Source organism: Balaenoptera physalus (assembly GCF_965194825.1).
Source record: "Balaenoptera physalus genome assembly, chromosome: 16".
Classification (NCBI taxonomy): Eukaryota; Metazoa; Chordata; class Mammalia; order Artiodactyla; family Balaenopteridae; genus Balaenoptera; species Balaenoptera physalus.
In genome coordinates this window covers 44,399,191-44,424,452 of record NC_138898.1, presented here as the reverse complement: position 1 = coordinate 44,424,452, position 25,262 = coordinate 44,399,191, and the positions used below count along the sequence as shown (strand labels likewise).

General features: G+C 37.0%; 1 protein-coding gene across 3 annotated transcripts in view; it reads right to left on the bottom strand.

Moving 5' to 3' along the window:
* Nucleotides 1-25,262, bottom strand: part of MACROD2 (mono-ADP ribosylhydrolase 2) — a 1,951,733-nt gene that overhangs the window by 40,664 nt on the left and 1,885,807 nt on the right. For all 3 annotated transcript variants that reach the window (XM_082428620.1, XM_082428619.1, XM_082428621.1), the window contains 2 exons: nucleotides 15,552-15,626; nucleotides 15,206-15,298 (listed from right to left, as the gene is read on the bottom strand). In XM_082428620.1, the coding sequence (XP_082284746.1) occupies nucleotides 15,206-15,298; nucleotides 15,552-15,626 (168 nt within the window). The remainder of the gene's footprint in view (nucleotides 1-15,205; nucleotides 15,299-15,551; nucleotides 15,627-25,262) is intronic.

The following is a 25,262-nucleotide window of genomic DNA, read 5'->3' as shown; positions in this document are numbered from 1 at the left end:
GTGATTGTCATGCCCTCTACAGATGTGGCATACATATAAAATCTTCCTTATAGGCACATGTCCATAGCTACGCATCACTACTAAAAAAAAAAAAAAAAAGCTAATTAGTCCACCTGAGACTAAAAAAAGAAGTCATTCTAATCAAATGTTGGCATTAGTTTCTTTTATGTGAAAAAGATGGTAATGGATTTACAAAGTATAACTCCCTTTTACCCAAATCTTGGTAATGAGAAACTGACATGAGACCACAGTTAATCATCCTACCACCCAACACCTGAGGCTTGGAGACTCCCACTTGAGTGCTTGGGGAAAATACACATCACACAATTCAGGGAGAAGCCCATGCCCCTCTCCTAGCAGCCCACGAAAAATCTGTGCTTCACTCGCTTAGCTTAAGTGCTACGTCCCTCCATTTAAGTAAAAATTGAGTTTAATTTGGTCTCAAAAACTTGCTTTCTCCCAAGTATGGGGGGAAAGAGCTTGGGCTGTGGGATCAACTGCAGTGGTACATGTGGCCATTCAGAAATAAAGGGGGTTCAGCATCACTCAAAGGCAGGGTGCAAATCTGGATTGCGGTTAATTAATTTAGCCTTCATATCAAATGCTCAGAACTACAAAGAAGGCTTACCAGCCAGTTTCCAACAACCAGAGAATAAAAATCTGAATGAAAAGGCTAAGAGATTTAGCAAACAAACTGTTTGCCATTTAGGAGTAACTTAAGGGCTACCCAAAAGCGCTCCTTGATTGAAATCCATTAAAAGGAACCAAACACTGACCTCGAGGAAGAGAGCTTAGATATACCACCCACCCAATAATGGTCTCAACAGAGCTCCAAAGTCCTGGAGGCCTCATGAATATTCTGGAAACTTAACATGCCAAAAGAAGGAGAGATGGGGAGGAGGAGAGAGGTCTTTGCTTCTAAAGAATAACGGCTCTCCTGCGGTTATGCCTCCCCTTCCAGGATTCCTTTTCAAGCTCTTTATTGAAATTGCTCAGGTCTTTAACTGATCTCCCATGAGGGCTCAAAAGCCTTAAGCTAATTACATTTGGCTGAGATATGCTTGATGAGATGGGAAAAATATAAAGCTATTGAAAGGGTGAAAAAAATCTCTAACCATCTGCTGGTGGTGTTGCTAAAAGAACAATAGATGAAAAGAAAGAGGGCAGCTAGCCAGAGTGGAAAGGTACAGGATTTCTTTAATTACTGGGTCAATGAGGCTATTACTGCTTGGAATGTTGGGGAAGGCAGGCCAAACAGGCTTAGAGGACTAAGCAACTAGGCAGTGCTTAGCGAATAAACAAAGCCAAACAAGGACGCCAAAAAAAGGGATGCATTTTTTGAGGGAGAAAGGGGAATTAGGTCAGCTTGGTTTAGCAAAGCGTTTCTGATTAGAAATCACAGGTACTTTGTGGCAAGGAGAGAAAGAGATGCTCCTAAATGGGAAGTAGGTTTCAGCCCAACCTCTGGACCTCTCTCCAGGTTATCTGTGGTCCTCAAAGACGCAGCCCTGGCAAAGCGCGTTCTCTCTGATGCTGTCAGCCAGTTGTTCTGTTATACTTGGCAATCCAGGTGAGCAGCCTGCATTAAGTTTTCAAATCAGTGCCCCAGGTGTTGATTCAATATGGCAAACAGCTTATGTGCATTGCTCTAAAAGCCCTGTTCAGCTTCTCCTTTTATTTTTTAAAAAATAACGAATCCTCTCAAATTCAGCTGAGAAAATGTTAGATTTTGGAAGACAAACTGACACATCAGAAAGGGGACTGCTAAATCAAAGTTTATTTTTACTTTGTGTACAGTAACTCCTATAAGTTGAGCGGCAGTTTCTGCCCCAAATCCTATTTTTTTCCCCCAAACTTTACAGATGGAATGCCATTTTCTTTTGTGTTACTTTGTCTTGATTCCGTATCTGAAGGTGGGTAAAACTACTAAACTAATGGCGAAATGTTTTTATTTTCTTCATTATTCCCTTTTCATCAAAGCCAGGAGCACATTTTTTCAGACGCACAATTCAAGTGTATCCTCTGGATGCTCTTGGTGTGCCCGGGCTCTGCTTCCCCTTGGACAAAGAGTCCTCTCCCTCACCTTCCTAACCTGGGCACGCAGTCTCTGTGCTCCCTCTTCCACGTGGCCTCCTAGACCTGCGCTGGGGGAAAGATGCACTGTATCAGTGACCACAAGGAGGGCACAGGTGGCAAGAGCGGCTTACAGGCAGCTGATCTCAGACAAACAGGGGTCTGAGTTGGGAAGAGGTCTCCATCTGTCCAGTCTCCCAGCGGCAGGTCTGGGAGTCCAGGATGATGCTATGAGACCCTTTCCTCTCTCAGTGCCTGATGTGAGACAGCTAGTGTGGATAACGAACCAGGGCTTTGCCAGTGGTTCTCAAAATATGGTACCTTGACCAGCAGCGTCACCATCATCTGGGAACTTGTTAAAAATGCCATCTCTTGCCTGCTCATCACCACAGACCTACTGGATCTGAACTTGAGGTATAGGGTCCAGCAATCTACCCTTTAACAAGGCATCCAGGTGATTCGGATCTACTGAGGAGAATGCTCTATATCACCTGTCTGTCTGTCTGTCTGTCTATCCATCCATCCATCCATCCATCCATCCATCCATCCATCCATCCACCCATCATCTTTGCCATGTTTAAACATCCCACCCTCCAACAAAAATAAGGCAGAGGCAAAGGTCTAAGGGATTTTTCAAAAAGAATTGTCTAAATTTGGATGCCAAATACTACAGTAGTGGTGCCATTCAAAATGCGGTCCACAGACCAGCAACATCACCGTTACCTAGGAGCTTGATGGAAGGGCAGGTCACAAGCCCACCAAGACCTACTGTATCCAAATCTCTGGGGGTAGGGTCCAGAAATCCGTGTGTTAACAAACACTTGAATTCTTAATATACACCTAAGTTTGAGAGCCATTGTGCTAGAATAACACCTGAACAAGGATTAGGGTCAAGAATTTCTCTATTCACATTTTGTGATATTAGTCAGGGAGAGCTCAATTGGAACATTTGGTGGACATGAATTTTATATCTCCTCCATTTCCAAAAAGTATTGGTTGGATATTTACTTTAATTATTATTTTTCCCAGGCCAGAAAACAGAAACCAGCCTTTTCTCTTCCTTCCATCCTTTTTCGTTCTCTCCCTCTTTTCTTCCTATCTCTTTTACTTCTTTTTTTCTCATTCCCTCCTTCTTTTCTTCATTTTCTTACTGCCTTTAATTCCTTTTCTTTTAATCTCTTAGAGATCCATAACTATTCTACTGGCACTTACTGTGGATGCAGTAATTAGATTTACCAGAATTAAATTCCAGTTGTGCAATCAACAGAGACTGACATTAAAAAGGGATGGGTCCCTAGAAAAATGGTACAGATGAACCGGTTTGCAGGGCAGAAATAGAGACACAGATATAGAGAACAAACGTATGGACATGAAGGGGGGAAAGTGGCAGGGGGTGGTGGTAGTGGTGGTGTGATGAATTGGGAGATTGGGATTGACATGTATACACTAATCTGTATAAAATAGATAACTAATAAGAACCTGCTGTATAAAAAAAAGAAATAAAATTCTAAAATTAAAAAAAAAAGGGATGGGTCATGATAATAAAAATGCTGCCTAATTTAGCATAGATTATAGAAGGAGGGACAACTTTATGGTAATTCCCAACTCGAGCATGGGAAGATATTGGAGTCTCTCCTTTCTCTGGGGAACTATTTAAGGAAAACCTAAAATCTTCAACATGGTTTGGAGAAACCATGTTGAGGGTTAATGTATTAGTTCTCTATTCCTGTTGCAACAAATTACCATAGACTATGTCTTAACATAACACAAATTTATTATCTTATAATTCTGGAGGCCGGAAGTCTGAAATGGGTCTTATGGGGCTAAAATCAAGGTGTCAGCAGAATTACCTTCCTTCTGGAGGATCTGGGAAGAATCCATTTCCTTACATATTCCAGTTTTTAGAGGCTGCCTGTATTCCTTGTCTTACATGGCCGCCTTATTCCATCCTCAATGCCAGCAACTTAGCACCTTCACATCTCAGGTGCTTGCTGGCTCTCTCTCTCACTTATACACACACACAAACACACACACACACATTGTATCTATATTTATCTTGTCTATTATTATCCATTAATTATATATAATTTCTACATTTTGTGCAAGTTTTGCTTTCTGATTGCTTAAGGTTGTCTATAATATATATTTTATTAATGGGAAAAATGAGTAATGTAATAGTATGAAATGACTATGTTAATTTTGAAAAGTGTTCCTTTCCGTTGAAATTACATATCTTAATATATTATGAACTGCCCACCTCTTGATCCTAAATATTATTTTATGAATTATGCTCAATATTATAAGAAAAATGAAGGACAGGTGAACTAAACTTTGTGTGTATTTGAGAAATAAGCTAAATACGATAAATGGAAAGTAAATATTCTCCTTTGAAATATGTGTTTAAGAAGAAATATCCAGTTTTTTCTCTTTCATTCCTACTTCTCCGTAGTTTTTTTCTATTAGTTTCAAATAAAATCCGAGACTAATAAATTATGACATTTCTGAAAAATGAACAGACGTGCTTCTATGTCAAAAATGTAAGCTCTAACTACGAGTGATATTTATTGGTTAGAAACATGCCTGATTCATCTCAACGTTTCTTTTGAAGATTCATAATGAAATAAAGCGATCACATACAATCAACCCAAACCCCTTGCTATTGTTAAAATGCCTACCGCTTTTTTTTCCTTTTTCTTTTTTTAAATCATTGCAGCAGATGCCATAAAATGAATGTAGTGAAACCTTCAAGCAGCAAGCTCCCTGTTTCTATCTTGATTATAAAAACACATTGAAAGGTAAATCCACAGTAAAATAAATGAAAAAAATAATTAACATTCAAAGTACTCCTTACACCACCTGTTCTTTACATACTGTGCTGAAATGAAGGCACCTGATGTATAAAGAGTAATGAAAAGAAATTGAGTTTCCTTCTAAAGCAGAAAGAAAAGTAGTACTTATATTTGAAATTCAAATCAGAATGGATGTACCTTTTGTACAATCAATAGGGTCCAGAATTTCCTTCATCTGATGAGTTGAGTGAAGTGGTTAAGTCTAAACCCAGGTACAGTAAATATTTTATCCAATATATATGACATAATATTTTGTGTTATTTTTTTAAAAAATCCTTTATGTAAGTAGAGGGTGAACTTCTGTGGTCTTTGAAAGCAGATACTCCAAATAATATCTGACTTTAAGGTTCTGTGCTAAAATTTGGGTTGACAGTATTTTGGTCTTTACAACAAAATGTGTAAATGAACATATTTACACATCCCTATTATTACAATCCCTAACTATCCACCCCAGTCAATTTATAGATTAGACCTGCATTTGTTAGTTCTGTTACCTAGTGGCCTTTTTGTGTTCTTCAGGTGGAAGGATATTGATCCCAGATGGTCAAAGATGAAGGAAGGAATTATAAGTGAGGTAAATGGTAATTATTGGATAAGTCTAAATGCATAGTGATGGTACAAATCAGTTATGATTATAATAAGAATAATGTATTGTGGGAGTTAAGATATACTTAGAATTAAAATATATTGCAATAGTGGCATTTATTGGGATGAGGCAAATTAAATTTAAGTATGCTAATATTTTTCCATTGTCATGGAGAATAAAAGTACCAATTCATATTAAAATTTGGTAAGTCTCAGTGATGCCTGAGAGCCAAGAAGTGAGATGAGCCTTGTGGTTGTCCCCACTGACTGTCTGGAGAGACTTTCCAGGCCACAACCAGCTGCACAACCCAGTGGACTCCCTGAGTGGAGGAGACTGAGCTGAGAGTCTTGGAAGGCCAAGGCATCTGGTGTTTGCAGGGCAGAGAATTGGAGATTATCTGATTCTATAATGGTGTTACTCCTTTGACTTTCTACAACTAGACTGTTTTACAAATCTGTAGGGGTAGAAGTTACCTTGTAGAAAACTTATAATAATGAAAATGAGACTTGTTCATAGCACTGTAAATGTATTCTGTTTGGTGGAGAAGAAAGAATACATTTTACTGCCCTATATGATATTAACCAGTCTTTCAAATGTCAGTATTCCTGAATCATGGGTGTATGTGTATATGTATGGATGTATTTGGTATTCCTGATTGTATGTGTATTATGGAGATATATACATATACATTTGGATATACGTATATATATTATTCTTTTTTGAACCAGTTTTACATCTTATTGTTCCCCTTATTAATTAATGATTTAAATAAAATCTTTTACATGTATTTATGGAAAATCATGAGTCCTGATTTCATCTTTCTGAAAATTACAATTTAGCATTATTTAATGTCTTGGAGAAGAGGGAAGATATAATGAACGTGTCACCAAACATTAACAATTATACTCACTGTTTTTCGAGAAGGCTAATTTTCTGGACTATTTAAGGATAGTATATGTAAAATAATGATTAGATGCAAATAAAAACTACTCTTTTCATTAGTTGTGATAAGAATTAAGGTACTTCAGTGTTCTTGGGCTGGAAGAATCAATATTGTTAAAACGACCATACTATCCAGGGCAATCTACAGATTTAATGCAATCCTTATCAAAATACCAATGGCATTTTTCACAGAACCAGAACAAAAATTTTAAAAATTTGTATGGAAACACAAAAGACCCTGAATAGCTAAAGCAATCTTGAGAAAGAAAAATAGAACTGGAGGAATCAGGCTCCCTGACTTCAGACTATACTACAAAGCTACAGTCAACAAAAACAGTATGGTAATGGCACAAAAACAGACACACAGATCAATGGAACAGGATAGAAAGCCTAGAAATAAACCCATGAACTTACGGTCAATTAATCTACGACAAAGGAGGCAAGAATATGCAATGGAGAAAAGATAGTCTCTTCAATAAGTGGTGTTGGGAAAACTGTACAGCTACATGTAAAAGAATGAAATTAGAACATTCTCTAATACCATGTAGGAAAATAAACCCAAAATGGATTAAAGACCTAAATGTAAGACTGGATATTATAAAACTCCTAGAGGAAAACATAGGCAGAGCACTCTTTGACATAAATCACAGCAATATTTTTTTGGATCTGTCTCCTACAGTAATGGAAATAAAAGCAAAAATAAACAAAAAGGACCTAATTAAACTTAAAAGCTTTTGCACAGCAAAGGAAACCATAAACATAACAAAAAGACAACGTACAGACTGGGAGAAAATATTTGCAAATGATGCGACTGACAAGGGACTTATTTCCAAAATATGCAAATAGCTCATACAGCTCAACAGAAAAAAAAAACAAAAACAAACAACCCAATCAAAAAATGGGCAGAAGACCTAAATAGACATTTCTCCAAAGAAGACATACAGATGGCTAAAAGGCACATGAAAAGATGCTCAACATCACTAATTATTAGAGAAATGCAAATCAAAGCTACAATGAGGTATCACCTCACACCTGTCAGACAGGCCAACATCAAAAAGTCTACAGATAATAAATGCTGGAGAGGGTGTGGAGAAAAGGGAACCCTCCTACACTGTTGGTGGGAATGTAAATTGGTGCAGCCACTATGGAGAATAGTAGAGGTTCCTTCAAAAGCTAAAAATAGTGTTACCATATGATCCAGCAATCCCACTCCTGGGCATATATCTGTAAAAGACGAAAACTCTAATATGAAAAGATACATGCACCCATATTCATAGCAGCACTATTTACAACAGCCAAGACATGGAAACAACCCCAATATCCATTGACAGATGAATGGATAAAGAAGATTTGTTATATATATATATATATATATATATACACAATGGAATACTACTCAGCCATTAAAAAAAGAATGAAATAATGCCATTTACAGCAACATGGATGGACCTACTAAGTGAAGTCAGATAAAGACAAATATCAAATGATATCACTAATATGTGGAATCTTAAAAAAACTGATACAAACAAACTTATTTACAAAAAAGAGACTCAGACACAGAAAACAAATTTACAGTTACCAAAGAGGAAAGGGGAGGGAGGGATAAATTAGGAGTTTGGGATTAACACATACACACCACTATATATAAAATAAAAAACAAGGTCCTACTGTATAGTTCAGGGAACTATATTCAATATCTTATAATAACCTATAAGGGAAAAGAATCTGAAAAAGAGTATATACATATATATCTGTATCACTTTGCTGTATACCTGAAACTAGTACAACATTGTACATCAACTATACTTCAATAAAAAGTTGTTTGTTTTCAGAAAAAAAAAGAATTAAGGTACTTCATGCACAGAGAGTTGTAGAACTCTAATGCAGCAGAGAGAAATAAAAAGTTCAACACCTAGAGATAGAATTCCACTTAAGGAAGAGATCTGTTTTATCTTTGGAAATTACTTTGATAAGCCACAAGGCTATAGGTCTTGGGGCAAAACCAGACAACCTAGGCTTGATACAAAGTTAAAAATAAAAAAAGAAAAGAAAAAGGGGATCCAGAAACAAAGCTGGATGCTAGAGAATTAGTAGAGACGGTCTCTCAAAATTCCCCAGACAGGGATAGACAAAGGATTACAAATTTTGATCCTAATGTCCGCTTGAGCCTACACATATTACTTGGGTTTGTGGTACTTCCTCCCTGATGTGTAAAATGGAGGTTCAGGGAAAGTTTTTCTAAATCTTAAAAGACAAGGTGATGATAGCATGCTGGGGACTTGGCCACATTCAAGAGGCCAAGTATACTTTCTTCTTGAGAAGCCACATATGAGGTTTACACATGTTTAATCTAAATTTACACCATATTACATTATGGGAACCTAAATTATTATTGTTGCAGTGACTATGCTTTTTATTTTTCTGTTTTTTAACTTTAAAATTATAGGTCAGTTACACTTTTATTTGAGGGAGAAATCTGAAGAAAATTCGTACTTTAAAAATAAATTTTAAAAAATGTTAAATGTGAATGAAACATTCTATCTTTACTTCTTATACAGTGGAATTTGAATGAACTGGTTTTATATGTATATATTGCATACGTAGAGATATGCAGAAGACAAATAATTTAGCTTAAAACTTCATAGTTTTTATATTCAGTGTATTTAACGAATACAAGGAATTTCATTAAACACTTAAAAATATTCACAAAAGCTGAACAGGCACCAGCATTATTAATTTATCTTATATTTTAAAATAAAATTTTGGTTGACAAATTCCAGCTACAAAATATGATTAGGAAAAAAGACTGATAACAGAAGAAATCATTTGAAAATGAAGCTGCCCTAAAAAACCTAAATTACAGTGCTGCCAATATGAATTATGCAGAATTACTAAAGTTGACTTCATTTGAAAAGATAAGATACAAGATAAGATAAACTCATATGAAATCCAGTAAAATAACATCATTTAGGTTAATAACCAAATAGGAAAGTAATCTTATAGGCAATCTCCTCTAAAAAGATCTCATGTTTTAGCATAAAATATGACTTTAGCCAGCATTAAAATGTTTTTTCTGAAGATTTTTATTTCTAGCAGAATTCAGAAATATTTCATATAAAATCTTAACTAGATCAACATTGTATCATTATTATATCACATACAAGATATGATATACAAGATAAGATTTCAGAATATATAAAGTTCCAGTAAGTTAATTAATCAAGATGAAAGTTCATATAATATTTTGCATGAATCAAAAATGTGCCTGAACCATGATTCTCCATAGCAAAGCACACAGACTGGAGTATGAAAGCCTGAATGTGTGTTTGTGTTGTTGCTGCATTGCTGGTGTGGAGGCTGATTTTCAAGTAGAGGGGAAAGGGCTGTGTCAGTGATGTAAGAATCCCATCAATAATGGAAAACACCAAGGGCTGTGTAGTGGTGTCTTGAAGCCAAAATAAAACCCTAAGGGATTTGATTGGTAGGAGCAGAAGAGAAAGTGTTTCACTGTGTTCATTGAAAGATGAAACGGCAGCCAGAGAAACTACAAGAAAAGAAGTTTCTCATGTGGACTAAAAAAGATGGGTGATGTAAATCTAGCCTGGTTCTGAGCAGAGTCTGTGGGTCAACCTAATTTGAGCTAAAGGGCACATTTATCCCATTTAAAGTATCTTCCGGGAATCGTTAGCTATCCAATTATTGGTTAAGTCCTGAAATATAATAAGTTAGTCTGGCTGATCTTTTTGTCTGGTCTAGAGTACCTCTGCATTTTTATCAATAGGATACAATGAATAAAACTGAGTAAAACCTACAATTTCAGCTTTCTCAGTGTATTGATGACCACTGGCTCCCATCTCATCACCCCTTGTTTCATCAAGAATGTGGTTCTTCAGAGCTGGCCTTCCGAGAAAGTTTATAAAATTGGACAATCTCATCCCTGCATTATTGAGTTCGTGCCCCTCATTTTACTACCCCAGAAACTGGGATTTATAAAAGGTAAAGAATTGCCAGAAACCACATAGCCAGAGCAAGAAGCCATGGTTCTCTGCACACTTAGTCTCATGGTCCTGCTCGTCAGAGGCCAAAACATGAGCCAAAGGATGTGATAATTTATACTTGTTGCCGATTTACACTTCACTTCCTACTTGCGTGCCTGTCAATATCCATCTTTTTCCAAGAAGATCTTATACCATAATATACTTTAAATCTCCATCAACATTTTGATCAGCCCAAGATAAAGGATTTTTATTCCATATTATACTTATTGCTGGATCCAAGAAAAATAATTGGAATGCATGCATTCTGTATAATACTTGGAGAGAAAGTTCAATATATTTCTAATAAACATAAGTTAAAATTATGTGATATAATAATGATACAATGTTGATCTAGTTAAGATTTTATAGGAACTATTTCTAAATTCCACTAGAAATAGAAATCTTCAGAAAAAACATTTTAATGCTGGCTAAAGTCATATTTTATGCTAAAACATGAGATCTTTTTAGAGGAGATCACCTATAAGATACTTTCCTATTTGGTTATTAACCTAAATGATGTTATTTTACTGGGTTTCATATGTGCTGCAGATCCTGCTGGGAAAGCATAAAACCGGACTCATTTAGGAAGAGGCAATGTGGCTATATGAGAAAAGCTGCCATATGTGGAACCTCACTTAATGCCTGTTGAAATTTTTGTATTTCATGTCTCCTAGGGAAATGTCCATTGTGCTATTGTGTAATTTTATCAGCATGAACTTCTGCTGAATATTTTCTCTTCTCTTCAAAACCCATATTTTGGTAGAGCTAACTTCAAAACTTAATGTTACAACATCTGTGCCCATACACCTGGGAGCCATCGAAGACATATCCTAAAGATTATCTACATTTTCTAATCTTATATAGAATGCTGTGAAATGAGACAAAAAGGTTATACATTTTTCCTGGTCTGGAATTTTTTGAAAGGAACCACTTTCTGTCTCCTTAGAAAGATTCTCAAAAGAGAATCAATATTGGGCTTCCCTGGTGGTGCAGTGGTTGAGAATCTGCCTGCCAATGCAGGGGACACGGGTTTGAGCCCTGGTCTGGGAAGATCCCACATGCTGTGGGGCAACTAGGCCCGTGAGCCACAACTACTGAGCCTGCGCGTCTGGAGCCTGTACTCCACAACAAGAGAGGCCGCCGCGATAGTGAGAGGCCCGCGCACCACGATGAAGAGTGGCCCCCGCTCGCTGCAACTAGAGAAAGCCCTCGCATAGAAACGAAGACCCAACACAGCCAAAAATAAATAAATAAATTAAAAAAAAAAAGAGAACCAATATTCCTAACGCTGTAAAGAATATCCCTACAAATTTAACAGAGTACTCATTTGTTTTGTTTTTTTTTTGCAGATAAGAGTAGCTCTTAATGCATATATGCAACTTTCCATTAAGAGACACTGTGAATATACACAAAACCTGGAGCTATGTTCTCAAAATACTTTCAAACAAGACTCTTCAGTAACCATAGGAAACAAAAGAAAGCAAAAGAACATTCTATGACTTTGAATTTATTTACTACTTTTATTCTGTGGATCTACCAATAAATCAATGGCATCTTCTTTTAAAGATAAAAATTATGGTTGAATCAGCATTTCTCAAACAGAAGATTGAGATCTTGACCAAAAAAAAAACAATTTTTTTCTGAATACACAGAAACGTCTCCCACCTCACCTTTCATTAATTGTTCTATCTTTCTGTATTAAATATACATGTTGAAACAGCCTGCAGGAGATGGTACTGAAAACAAAATGGGCAGAACAATTTGCTGCTGAAGGATAATGTAGACTATATGAAATTTTTATGGCTTCAAAATAGTTAGGAATGGACTTGGGGAACTCCACATGTGGATTCTCTTGATTTTGTCGTCAATTTATCCAATTATGATAAGTACTAAACACTTAAAGTGTGCTTTCTATGTGTCAGGTATTGTTGGAATTGCTTTACATCACTTTACTCATTAAAGTTTCATCACAAGCATATCTGTCATCACCCTCTTACAGATGAGGAAACTGAGGCATTGAAAGATTAAATAATCTGCCCCAGGTTACCCAACTTGTCAGTGGGGGGCAGGGCTGCTGCAGTGCACCCTGAATCTACATTGCTCCCTTTCCCTTTGGTTACTTTCTTTATATGTAAGAGAATAGCTTTTAACTCTTACTTTGAAGCAACGAATAAGATGATAAAGGTGGTTAATTTTAAGTTATTTCGAATTTAAACAGAAATATTCAAGGCAGGGCCAAGTTAATTATCTCTGGTAAAGAAGGGAAAACTCAGTTAATTCAAGCCCATAAGCATTATTACTCTCCGACAGTGAAAAGTCAAATTTTAAACAAAGAAATTCAACTTCAAAGTTGCTACAAGCAAGAGGTTTCCCTGGTGGTGCAAGTGGTTAGGAGTCCTCCTGCTAGTGCGGGACACACGGGTTCAAGCCCTGGTCCGGGAGGAGCCCACATACCGCGGAGCAACTGAGCCCGTGCACCTCAGCTGCTGGGCCTGTGCTCTGGAGCCCGCGAGCCACAACTACTGAAGCCCACGCGCCTGGAGCCCGTGCTCCGCAGCGGGAGAAGCCACCGCAATGAGAAGCCAGCGCACCGCAACAAAGAGTAGCCCTCGCTGGCTGCAGCTAGAGAGGGCCTGCGCGCAGCAATGAAGACCCAGTGCAGCCAATAAAACAAATTAAGTAATTAAAAAAAAAGTTGCTACAAGCAAGTAGCGGAATTTGATCTTGCTTCTTTCCCACATGCCATTCCTCCATTTGCAGAAGAGGATTGGCATCCCTACGAGGGAGAACTGAACTCTTCAGTAACTGGAGGAGTCCTACATGCTAGAGAAGCCACTGGGAGAAGGATGACAAGTCAATGTGTGCTGAACACGAGCTTTTTCCCTTGTAGGTCAAGTTAAAAAGAGGACAATGTACCAGTTGTTTGATGTTCCTCATTTGCATGTCCTGAGGCACAACGTACAAAGTAAATAATTTCTGCTACAGAGAAATTAAGCAGGCAGATGCAATATCCTCTATTTTATATTTTACAAGTACAACTGAATGTATAACTGAGCAGGACCCTATGGGGCCTTCCTGGAACAGACCCTTCCCCCATATCCTCCTCTGTAGCTCCTCTCTGAAGTACCCAGATAAGACTATCTCATGCATATTTCCTGAATTTTTCAGATGCTAAAAACCACCACCAAAGGGAAGAAATTAACTACTTGCTGATCATGAGCGCATAGCCCCCAGACCTTCTGGAGCCTAAGGATTGATAATGTTAACTCCTGGGACACCACCCTGTTACCTCACCATCAACCAATCAGAGAATTGTGCAGCAGCTGATCACAGACCCTTGGACGCCCCTCCCTCTCTGGCCTTTAAAAATGCTTTGCTGAAACCCCTCAGGGAGTTTGGAATGTTTTGAACACGAGCCACCCATTCACGGCCCTTTGATAAACCTTTCTCTGCTCAAAACTCTGATGTTTCAGTTTGTTTGGCTTCACTGTGAGAGGGGAATATGAACTGGTGTTCAGTAACAAAGGAGCAAGGCCATGTATCTGTATTTCAAGTAAGGGTTGTATCAATTTTCTATTATCAGCGTCAGACATAAAATTCTCCAAATATACCATTTACTTGACTTGCCAGGAACATGGTGTCATGAAGCTGAACTAGGATTTGCAATTAGAGAAAAGGTCATTAGAGGCATAGATATAGAAGAATATTGTGCAATAGATGCAGTGGAAATTAAAAAAGGATGTCAAAATCACTAACATGACTTAGTAATTAAACTGTGTCAACGCAGCTGCCAAAAAGAGTTCATAATTTGGAAGCTGTGCTTACTATTGACCTGATTTTACAATTGAGATCATGTTTGTGTTTTCATTTGAAAACAAAATGGATCCCTGTGTTCTGTGAACAAGGCCTGTCAAGTTATTACTCTGTAACTACTTTGCAAACACATTTTTATTTAAGATCAGTATGATTTATGATACAGCAGAAGAGATCAATTATTTCCTTTTTTATTTCACATTTTAGCTCCTTTTAAGAGATTGCTTTATACTGGAAAATGAAATTCTTTAAGTTCTTTAATAAATAATAAATTTCTTTGATAATTTTTTAAAGACTTTTTAAAATGTCTACCTTTACTCTAATATATTGATTTCTTGCCCCAAATGCTGCTTTAAAATTTACCAAGTGTTCATTCTTCTTATGTCCTCTGAAATCATCTTACTTTTTTAAACAGTATTCAATATAATTGTACCCTAATATTATTGGGCAAACTTATCATTTAGAAGGCTCATATAATGTGCTTATTTTACACAAATTGCTTCCTTCGTCACTACCGCATGAAGGATGACAGAATGAAATCAATACAAAATGGTTCATCTATTTGTTTTAAAGCCATTTCAGATTTTCTAGGACTTTTATCCGTCTAGCCCATAATTTCTATTTCTTAGAGGCTTTCTCAAAACTATGATTTTAAAAAATCAAATCTAAATGAATAATAAAAACATCCTCATATTCTTTGAAAGGACGAAAAACTGTTACAAGTATCTTCTTTTGCTACTTCTGGATTTTATTCTACTTTCAAAAGTAGGTTTAGAATTAAAGAAATGTTCATTTTGCCCCTTGACAGACTGCAGTTTCATGAGGATAACTCTGATGGTTGAATTCTAGGCAGGAATCCAAAGAAACTCTCTATTCTTGATGGGTTAATTTAAGAGCAGTCCTACCTTTTTCACCTTCTTCTTCTTCTTGGTCATCTGTTAGTGGAATCACTTCTTGCTGCTCCACGATCATGGTATCTTCTTGGTTCGATGAAAGCTCTAAATAGAATGAGACAGAAGGATACTCAGGGATGTTTTAGTTGGAATCATTGAGAAAACAGTGACTACAGCACAAAGTTCTTTTTTCCTCTCCAAGTTTCAACAGGCATACAAAGCAGAACACTGCCGCCTTTGTCTAGTAATCACTGCTGAAAGCATACACGCACCCCACTCATACACACCAGTATATATAGAAGTCAAGATCCACAGTTTCACGTCATTCTCAGATAACAATATATTCTGGTTTCAATACCTTCTGTTTCCATATATGAGCTCTGGGACTCTGCCTCAATTTTTATTTCATTCTTCATTGAATCATTCTTTTGTCCTGTTAAGAACAGTGATTGAAAAATAAATGTGATATGCATGACCATAGTTTTATTCCTGGTTTAAAAAGGCAAACATTTCAGAAACCATGCTTTGATCATGCCTGGAGAGGTAGACAACAGTTTTGAACCAAAGCGGAGGGTGAAGGTGTCATTTTGCAAATCATCAAAATTATATCAATTATTTTATGAGAAATATCCAAATAATGTAGGCAAAACCGTCTTCTTTGAACTGACTAGTATAATTAATATTTAGCTTATAAATACACTGAACATCAATGGATACAACCTGGCTGTTTTGAAATTTTAAATAATTTCTGGGTTGCAGAGGTTACATCCAATTTCCCTTTATTATATAGATATTTCCCATCTTGAGGATTCCTAGAAAATTAAAACACTGCTTGTACTTTCATTCTTCTATCAAGAGAGCATAATAAAACTTTAGTAATGTGAGCACACAGGGATGGGGGTCACCTAACAGCTCAACCATTCTCATAAAACACCTACTAAATATAGCAAAAGTCAGGAGAGAATTCAGCCAGCTCTTGATTACTCCAAGGCTGATTATCTAGGAATGGTTTACTTCTGCCCCCCCCGGGTTCTCCTCCTCCCACTGTGGCGTCTAGAACATTTAAGTGCTAAGAGAAGAAATTGAAATCTGTCCACTTTGCATCATTTTAATGAAAGATTTTATGCTAAGGATATCTAACTGTTGAATTAAAAAACAAAAAAAAAAAATCCAGAGCCAGAGGTTACAGGCGCGAAGGTGAAGCAGACGTGTTTGGGCTCTTTGTCTGGGTCTGTCCCTGTGGGAGATGTATCATTGTTCCAAGTTGTCTCTACTTCTGTAAGAGGGTCCTCATTCCCTGCCTGTGACCATGTGACCTGCACTGGCTCCTGTGAGACAAGCGTATGTACCCAGCCCATATAAACAGAATATACAGCGTGTGCTCTTTTGTATCTTACTTTTTTATACTTGTTTTCTGTAAGATTAATCCTAGTCACTGCATGCATCAATTGTCCATTCTTTCTCACTGACGTATATTCTTCCATTGTAGGAATATGTTTCAGTTTGGGGCTAAATGAATAACACTGCTAAAAACATTCTTGTACATGTCTTTTGATGGACATATGTACTCATATCACTTGGGTATAAACACAGGAGTGAGACTGTTAAGTAACAGGCAACACACATGTTTAGCTTTACTAGTTCCTGAAAAAACAGTGCTCTGAAGAGTTTGTTCCATTTTATAGTGCCACCAGAAATGTATGAGAATTCCATTTGTGCCCTTTATTCTTTAGACTATGTTGTGATACTACTTGTCACAAAAGTCTTTATATGGAGCAGAAAGTCATACAAAATCTTCCCCCCAAAACCCATTTCCATCCTTTTCACCTCTGGGTACCATATAGAGTGATCACATCTTTGCATATTGAGTCCCTTTGCCTATTCACCTATTTATTATTCTCCTTATCACACTGTAATATAGCTGTATCTGTGTTTGTTTCCCTTATCAGGGTATGAGCATTGTGAAGATAAATACTGTTTTATTCATTTCTCTTCCTAGCACCTACTAATAAGGAGTGATCCAAAAATGTCCATTTAATTGGTCCTCTGTTATAGTATTCATCAATGTCTCTAAATAGTAATTAGGAACTGTAACTTACTTCCTATTGTACCTTTAGCAACAAAGCACTAAGGCTACTAGATGCTTCACATACTACATTTATTGCAAAGAACCCTGGAAGAAGAATTGAATGTTTTAGGCAAATCACAACCTCTTTGGGCTTCAATTTTATTATCTTTAGAAAACAAGGCCAAAAAGCTAGATACTATCTTAGAGTCCCTCTATCTTTGGCATTATATAAGGATATGCCTCCTGGTAAAGTTTCTAGTCATCCCTGGCATTTGTTTTCCTGGGAGGATGATGTGAGGGAACCTTCCCTCTTTTGAGTGAGCCTCATTCTCTATCACTGTTGATGGGGAACCGACCATCACACCTCCTCCCAGTCATTGCTGGGACCTTATCTCATTATCTGTGATCTGGCTTTGTACAGTGATGGGGAAGAGCAGGGCATTCGGAGAGTAGAAGCAGCCACTTTACTGCAGTGTGTCTCCAGTCCCAGCGCTCCATTCGATACATTTTCAGAGGAAGTCCATCAGGAATAGGAAGATCGCAATTCACCAGGGCCTGGGGCACCGCAGATCGGATGGGACCACATGGGGTGGTAGCCTAAGGCTTTGATGAATACTAGGGATTTTCTCGCCTACCAGTAACGTCTGGCACTTCACTTTGAGGATAAGAGGCCATTGCAAAGCTCTTTTGGAATATTCCTCTCCTCTGCCCTTTTCACTTGCCTCACCCTTCATCTGTTTTCACCTGTGTGCTTTACATATTTTGGCAATCTTCTCTTGAAACGAAAATGCATATTTTTTTTCTCATTTTTCTGAAATTAAGTTAGTGAAAAATGGGGAAAGCAATGAGGTTCTCAGCTTTGAAATCCAAGAATGCTCATACTTGCTCATGCCTGAGCCACGCCAGGATCTGGCATATTGTATGCAGGAGGGGTAATGTGTGAGCACTGTGCCCTGCACCCAGGCCTGCTGTGTGTTAATGATGACTCAGCCCATCTGCCTTTCTCTTCAGCCACTCAGAAATACCACATTCCATCCTGCTTTATTGACCCCATGGGAGCACGCTTTATGTTTGCCTCTCTACATTCAGTCTGGTTGAATTCCACCCACTGTCCTTTGCCCTAATCCCTCCTGGCAGAAGAAACAAAAGAACATAAAGGATCCCACAGTTTATATGTATATTTTTTATACAGCAAACTCAATCATCCATACTAATGGGAGGGGACCATTAGAATAGATAATCCAAAAATCCATTCACTTTTCTTTAGAAATAGATCACATGATTGTTTCTTGGAGGCCTGGTAATTAAGTTTGGCTCAAGCTAATGCTTTAATTAATTTGCATAAAAATCGGTCTGGGAACATCAGTCTGGAATTAAACATTTCTAGAGGAGGATAAACCTAAACTCACTTCATAAATGGACTGTTTTTGCACAATAGCAACAACAATATAGTTTTGTTGTTTATAGGTTATTAGATGCTCAGATCTTCCTAAGAACAAAGACTTTGTTTCTTCGATACTTCTCTTAAAGATAAAAGAAATTATGCCCTTTTGTTAAGCTTGCAACTTGATTGCTGCTATTATTCAAAATTCTGCTTGTCTAAAAGTACCCCAGGTTAAGAGTAAAGTTAAACCTAGGTTACTGTGAATTTGATTATCTTCTAAGCTATCCTTAGAGTTCTCCTAGGGCCAATAAAATTTACTTTCCTAATGTAAATTATTTCTATGATTATGCTTTTTCGTAGTTACAAAAGAAAGTCAGTTTTCTTATAGAAACACTTAAAAATACTTACAAATATTGAGAATTATGAATAATTTTACAACTAAGGGATTGCCACTGTTAATACTGTAAACTGTTCTCATTCTCTTGTACATGTGTGTATGTACATATGCACACATGTATATATATGTATACAAATATATTTATCTGTATATATGTGTGTGCCTTTGTGTATGTCTGAATATAAAAAATATGTAACTATATAACACACACTTATATATGCACAAACATACACAATATACAGAAATATATAAATGTATCCTGGCATTGAAATGAATTTACACTTTGATTCTTGCTTTTCTAGTTTACATTTTTATAAGCAGCTTACACTGTCATTACAGTTTCTTCAGAAATCTTATAAGATGCATTATATTCCATGTTATGGACATATTTTTGGATGTGCCCTTCTGTTTTTTTATTTTTGCCAACAAACACAGTACTATAATGAACATTTTTGTGAATACAAACCTCTCTACTTGCGGTAGGTGTTACTTTAAGATAAATTCTTAAAGCATAATTTTTGGATCAAAGTGTAAACATTTTACCCTTTTATTACATTTTGTCAAAATTGCTAATGAGGAGGTTATGCCCTTTAATCTCCCACCAATGGTGTGTGAGCATGTTGGATACCCTCTTCATACCAATTCTGTGTATTTTCAATCCTACTTATTAAACATCTGATATTCAAAAGGAGAAGACACTGAAATCATGTTTTATTTGCGTCTCTTCAAGGAATGAAGAGATAGGTTATCTCTTCATGTTTATAATGACTGTATTTCTTCTTTTGTGAATTGTGAGTCCTTTGCCCATTTTCCTCTTGGGTTATTTTTTTTTTTTTCTTATTGATTTATGAGGTCTTTATTTTTGTAATAAGAAAATTAATTCTTTGTCATTTAGGCTGAGAATACTTTTCCTAACAGTTTTTCTTTAGAATTTGATTACAACCTTTATTTATCATGTCAAAATTTATATATTCAGATTTAGCCACTTTCCTCTTTTATGACATATATGGACATAGGAACACACACAGTGCAGATATATATGTATGTGCATGTATTTTACAATACATCAGCATACAATCATGTGTCTGTTTGTATATATTCACATTTCAAAAAGCAGTCCTTATTTCAAAAAAAAAATACACCCTTTGCTTCCTTTAGTCTAGTATTTTTATAGTTTCAGTTTTACATTTCATCTTTGCTCCTTTTGGAATTTAAATTGGCATAAGGAATGAGATTGGGATTCAGTTTATTTTTCCAAATGGCCAAATAGTTGCCTTAATGACATTTACTGAGTCATCTGTCTTTAAAATGTCAGCCTGAATATGTACTGAAATCTCAGATCTGCTGGGGTCTATTTCCAAATTCTTTGTTCTGTTTCACTGATCCGCCTGTCTAACCCTCCAGTAGGACTACACTATTAATCACATTTTTCAAAGATTCCATGTCATTTTTAGTATATTTATTCGTCATTGATGGGTAATATCATATCTGTGAATTCCCCATCTCATTCCCAACTGGATTTTATTCATATTGTATCTTTCTATATCATCTGACACATAAAAACCCATCATTGTTATATTTAATCAGAGATTTAAATTTTTATCGATATAAAATGACCAACTCTTTCTCACTTGAGATTTTTTGCTAGAATTCTAACTGGAGAGATCCTAAAGTAGTTTTCCATGTTTTCTTTTGATGCTCATTTCCCAAACATACTTCTTTTCTAACTTTGCATTTTTAAAGCTTTACTATTTTATTGAAATTAATTCAATCTGAGTGGTTTTTACACTCAGTAAAGTAACCTAATTACATTTACTGTCGTAATTATTTGCCTGTGTTTCTGTCATCTTCTTTGATATACTGTGTTTCTGTTATACTGCTACTTATTTATTATTTTTATTTGCATTACTGAATGTACCCTCATGTTTGGTATGATCTTCAGGGAAAATTAGAAAATAAGATTTATTCATTCCATTTTGTGATTTAATTCTATTTGTAATTATCATAAAATGTTTCAAAGTTATTCTTTCTTCTTTTATAAATTTATTTATTTTTAAATTTTTGGCTGCATTGGGTCTTCATCGCTGAACACGGGCTTTCTCTAGTTGCGGCGAGCAGGGGCTAATCTTCATTGTGGTGCACGGGCTTCTCATTGCGGTGGCTTTTCTTGTTGCGGAGCACGGGCTCTATGTGCATGGGCTTCAGCAGTTGTGGCATGCGGGCTTCAGTAGTTGTGGCTTGCGGGCTCTAGAGCACAGGCTCAGTAGTTGTGGCGCACAGGCTTAGTTGCTCCGTGGCATGTGGGATCTTCCCGGACCAGGGCTCGAATCAGTGTCTCCTGCGTTGGCAGGCGGATTCTTAACCACTGTGCCACCAGGGAAGTCCCTCAAAGTTATTCTTAAACCTAACTTACATTGTCAAAACCCGTAGCACAGCAGGATTTTTAGTTTTTTATTATCTTTATCGAAGTCAGCATTGGCTGCAACCCACCCTGCTCCCCACTAGAGTCTTTGTTTTACAAACTCTGCTACTGAAATTTCCTTTCTTTACTCTCTCTCTTATTTCCTTCCTTATTTCCTCCCTTTCTTTCCTCCTCTTTTAACTCTTGTATCAAAATATGACATATGTACAGGAAAGTACACAAACGATATGCAGAGCTCAATTAAATAACCAAAAGCAGGTAGAAAAACTATACATCCTTATGATAACCATCCAGCCCAGAAGCCCAGCTCTCAGCTCAATCAGTATCTCCTCCCCAGTCACCCAAGTTCAATCAACACCCTGACTGTCATAGTAATCACTACCTACATTCTCTTTACCATTTTACTGCTTAAGCACATCTTTCTAAATATCAGTTATTTTTCCTGCTTTTCGAAGTTGACATAGATGAACTTGTACAATATACATGCTTTTGTACATTCTTTAGTTTAATATAAAGCTTGTGAGATTCATCCATGTTTTTGTCTGTAATTGTAGTTTGCAATTTCTGATGAGACGTCTGCTTCATCCTTATATTTGTTTCTCTGTATGTAACTTGTCTTTTTCATCTGATTGTTTTTGAGATTTTTCTGTTTATCACTGGTGTTGAGCAAGTTGATTGTGATTTGCTTAAGTATAATTTTCTTTATGTTTCTTGTGCTTTGGGGTCATAGAACTTCTTGTATATGTGAGTTCATAGTTTTCATAAAGTTTCTGAAAAATTTCAGCAACTATTACTTCAAATATTTTTTTCTGTCTCCCTTTCCCATGCCTTCCTTGAGAGATTCCAGTTCATGATTATTGTATTTGGAATCACTCTTGAAGTTGTTCCATGGCTCATTGATGCTCTTTTCATTTCCTTCAGTCATTTATTCTCTCTGTGTTTGAATTTGGATAGTTTCTATAGCTATATCTTCAAATTCACTAATCTTTTCTTCTGCACTGTCTAATATGCCGTTATTCCTGTCAAGTATAATTTTCATCTCAGACACTCAACAGAGTGAATTGAATCTTTAGAAATTCAATTTGGGTCTTTTTATATCTTCCATGTTTCTAATGAACATGGTGATCCTTCTTTTAGCTTCTTGAAGATGTGGAACACAATTAATAATTTTTAACATGCCTTTTCATATTATTGCCCCATCTGTGCCATTTCTGAATTGATTTCTGTTAATTGATATCTCTTCTCCTATAGGTCATACTTTCCTGTGTTTTGTCAAGTAGGCCAATTAATAACCCTACAACAGACTCTGAGTGTTCAAGTAAAAGGAAGAGTCACACGTCTCTCACTTTAAATCAGAAACTAGAAATGATTAAGCTTAGTGAGGAAGGCGTGTCAAAAGCTAAGACAGGCTGAAAGCTAGGCCTCTAGCACTAAGTAGTTAGCTAAGTTATGAAGGCAAAGAAAAGTTCTTGAAGGAAATTAAAAGTGATTCTCCAGTAAGCACACGAATAATAAGAAAGTGGAACAGCCTTGTTGCTGATATGGAGAAAGTTTTAGTGGTCTGGACAGAAGATCAAACCAGCCACAACATTCCCTTATGTCAAAGCCTAATCCAGGGCAAGGCCCTAACTCTCTTCAATTCTATGAAGGCTAAGAGAGGTGAGGAAGCTGCAGAAGAAAAGTTTGAAGCTAGCAGAGATTGGTTCATGAGGTTTAAGAAAAAAAAAATTCACCTCCATAACATAAAAGTACAAGGTGAAGCAGCAAGTGCTAATGTAGAAGCTGCAGTAAGTTATCCAGAAGATCTAGCTAAGATTATTAATGAAGGTGGCTACACTAAACAACAGCTTTTCAATGCAGAAGAAACAGCCTTCTATTGGAAGAAGATGCCATTTAGGACTTTTATAGCTAGAGAGGAGAAGTCAATGCCTGGTTTCAAAGCTTCAAAGGACAGCCTGACTCTCTTGTTAGGGGCTAATGCAGATGGTGACTTTAAGTTGAAGCCAATGCTCATTTGCCCCCAAATCCTAGGATTCCAAATCCCCAAATCCCCCAAATCCTAGGACCCTTCAGAATTATGTTCAATCTACTCTGCCTGTGCTCTATAAATGGAACAACAAAGCCTGGATGACAGCACATCTGTTTACAACATGATTTACTGAATATTTCGAGCCCACTGTTGAGACCTACTGCTCAGAAAAAAAGATTCCTTTCAAAATATTACTGCACATTGACAATGAATTTGGTCACCCGAGAGCTCTGATGGAGATGTGCAATGAGATTAATGTTGTTTTCATGCCTGCTAACAAAACATCCATTCTGCAGCCCATGGGTCAAGGAGCAATTTTAGCTTTCAAGTCCCATTATTTAAGAAATCCACTTCATAAGGCTATAGCTGCCATAGATAGTTAGTTCTCTGATAGATCTGGGCAAAATAAATTGAAAACCTTCTGGAAAGGATTCAGCATTTGAGAAGCCATTAGGGACATTCATGATTCATGGGAAGTGGTCAAAATGTGAACATTAACAGGAATTTGGAAGAATTTGATTCCAACCCTCATGGATGACTTTGAGGGGTTCAAGACTTCAGTGGAGGAAATAACTGCAGATGTGGTAGAAATAGCAAGAGAACTAGAATTAGAAGTGGAGGCTGAAGATGTGATTGAATTGCAGCAATTTCAGGATCAAACCTTCACAGATGAGGATTTACTTCTTATGGAAAAGCAAAGAAAGTGGTTTCTTGAGACAGAATCTAATTCTGGTGAATGCTGTGAAGATTGTTGAAATGACAGCAAAGGGTTTAGAACATTACATAAACTTAGTTAAGAAAGCAGTGGCAGGGTTTTAGAGGATCGACTCCAATTTTGAAAGAAGTTCTACTGTGGGTAAAATGCTATCAAACAGCACTGTATGCTACAGAGAAATTGTTCATGGAAGGAAGAGTCAATGATGTAGAAAACGTCATTGTTGTCTTATTTTAAGAAATTGCCACAGCCGCCCCAAACTTCACCAACCACCACCCTGATCAGTCAGCAGCCAACAACATCCAGGCAAGACCCTCCACCAGCAGAAAGATCACGACTCCCTGGAGACTCAGATGATAGTTTGCATTTTCTAGCAATAAAGTATTTTTTAAATTAAGGTATGTATATTGTGCTTTTAGACATAATGCTACTGCATACTTAATAGACTACAGTATAGTATAAACATAACTTTTATATGCACTGGGAAACCAAAAAATTCATGTGACTTGCTTTATTGCAATATTTGCTTATTTCAGTGGTCTGGAACAGAACCCACAATATCTCCAAGGTGTGCCTGTACAAACACCCTAGAAAAGATTGGCCAAAACAAAGGCAGTAAGGGCCTCTGCTCATAAAACATGCAGGAACACAAGAGCTGCATGGAGATTTGTCTTCTTTTCATGCCCGGTAATTTTGTTGATGACTCTGTTGGATGTGAGGTATGTTCCTATTTCTATAAATGTTCTCGAGTTTCATTCTAGGATCAGTTAAGTTATTCAGAAACAGTTTGGTCCTTTTAAGTCTTGTTTATAAGCTGGCTTGCGGAGGACAAGAGCAGCATTTAGTGAAGTGCTAGTTTTGCTACACTATTGAGGTAAACCCCTTCTGAGCCCTCTTGAGTTTTTAGGTTTTCCAGTCTGCCTGGTGGGAACAGGCACTCCTCTCAGCCCCGTGGAAGCTCCAGGTATCATTCCCCCAAGTCCTTTAATGTTCTTGACCCAGCCTCTTACGCATGCGCAGATCAATACTCAGCCAAAGACTTGAGGGATTCCCT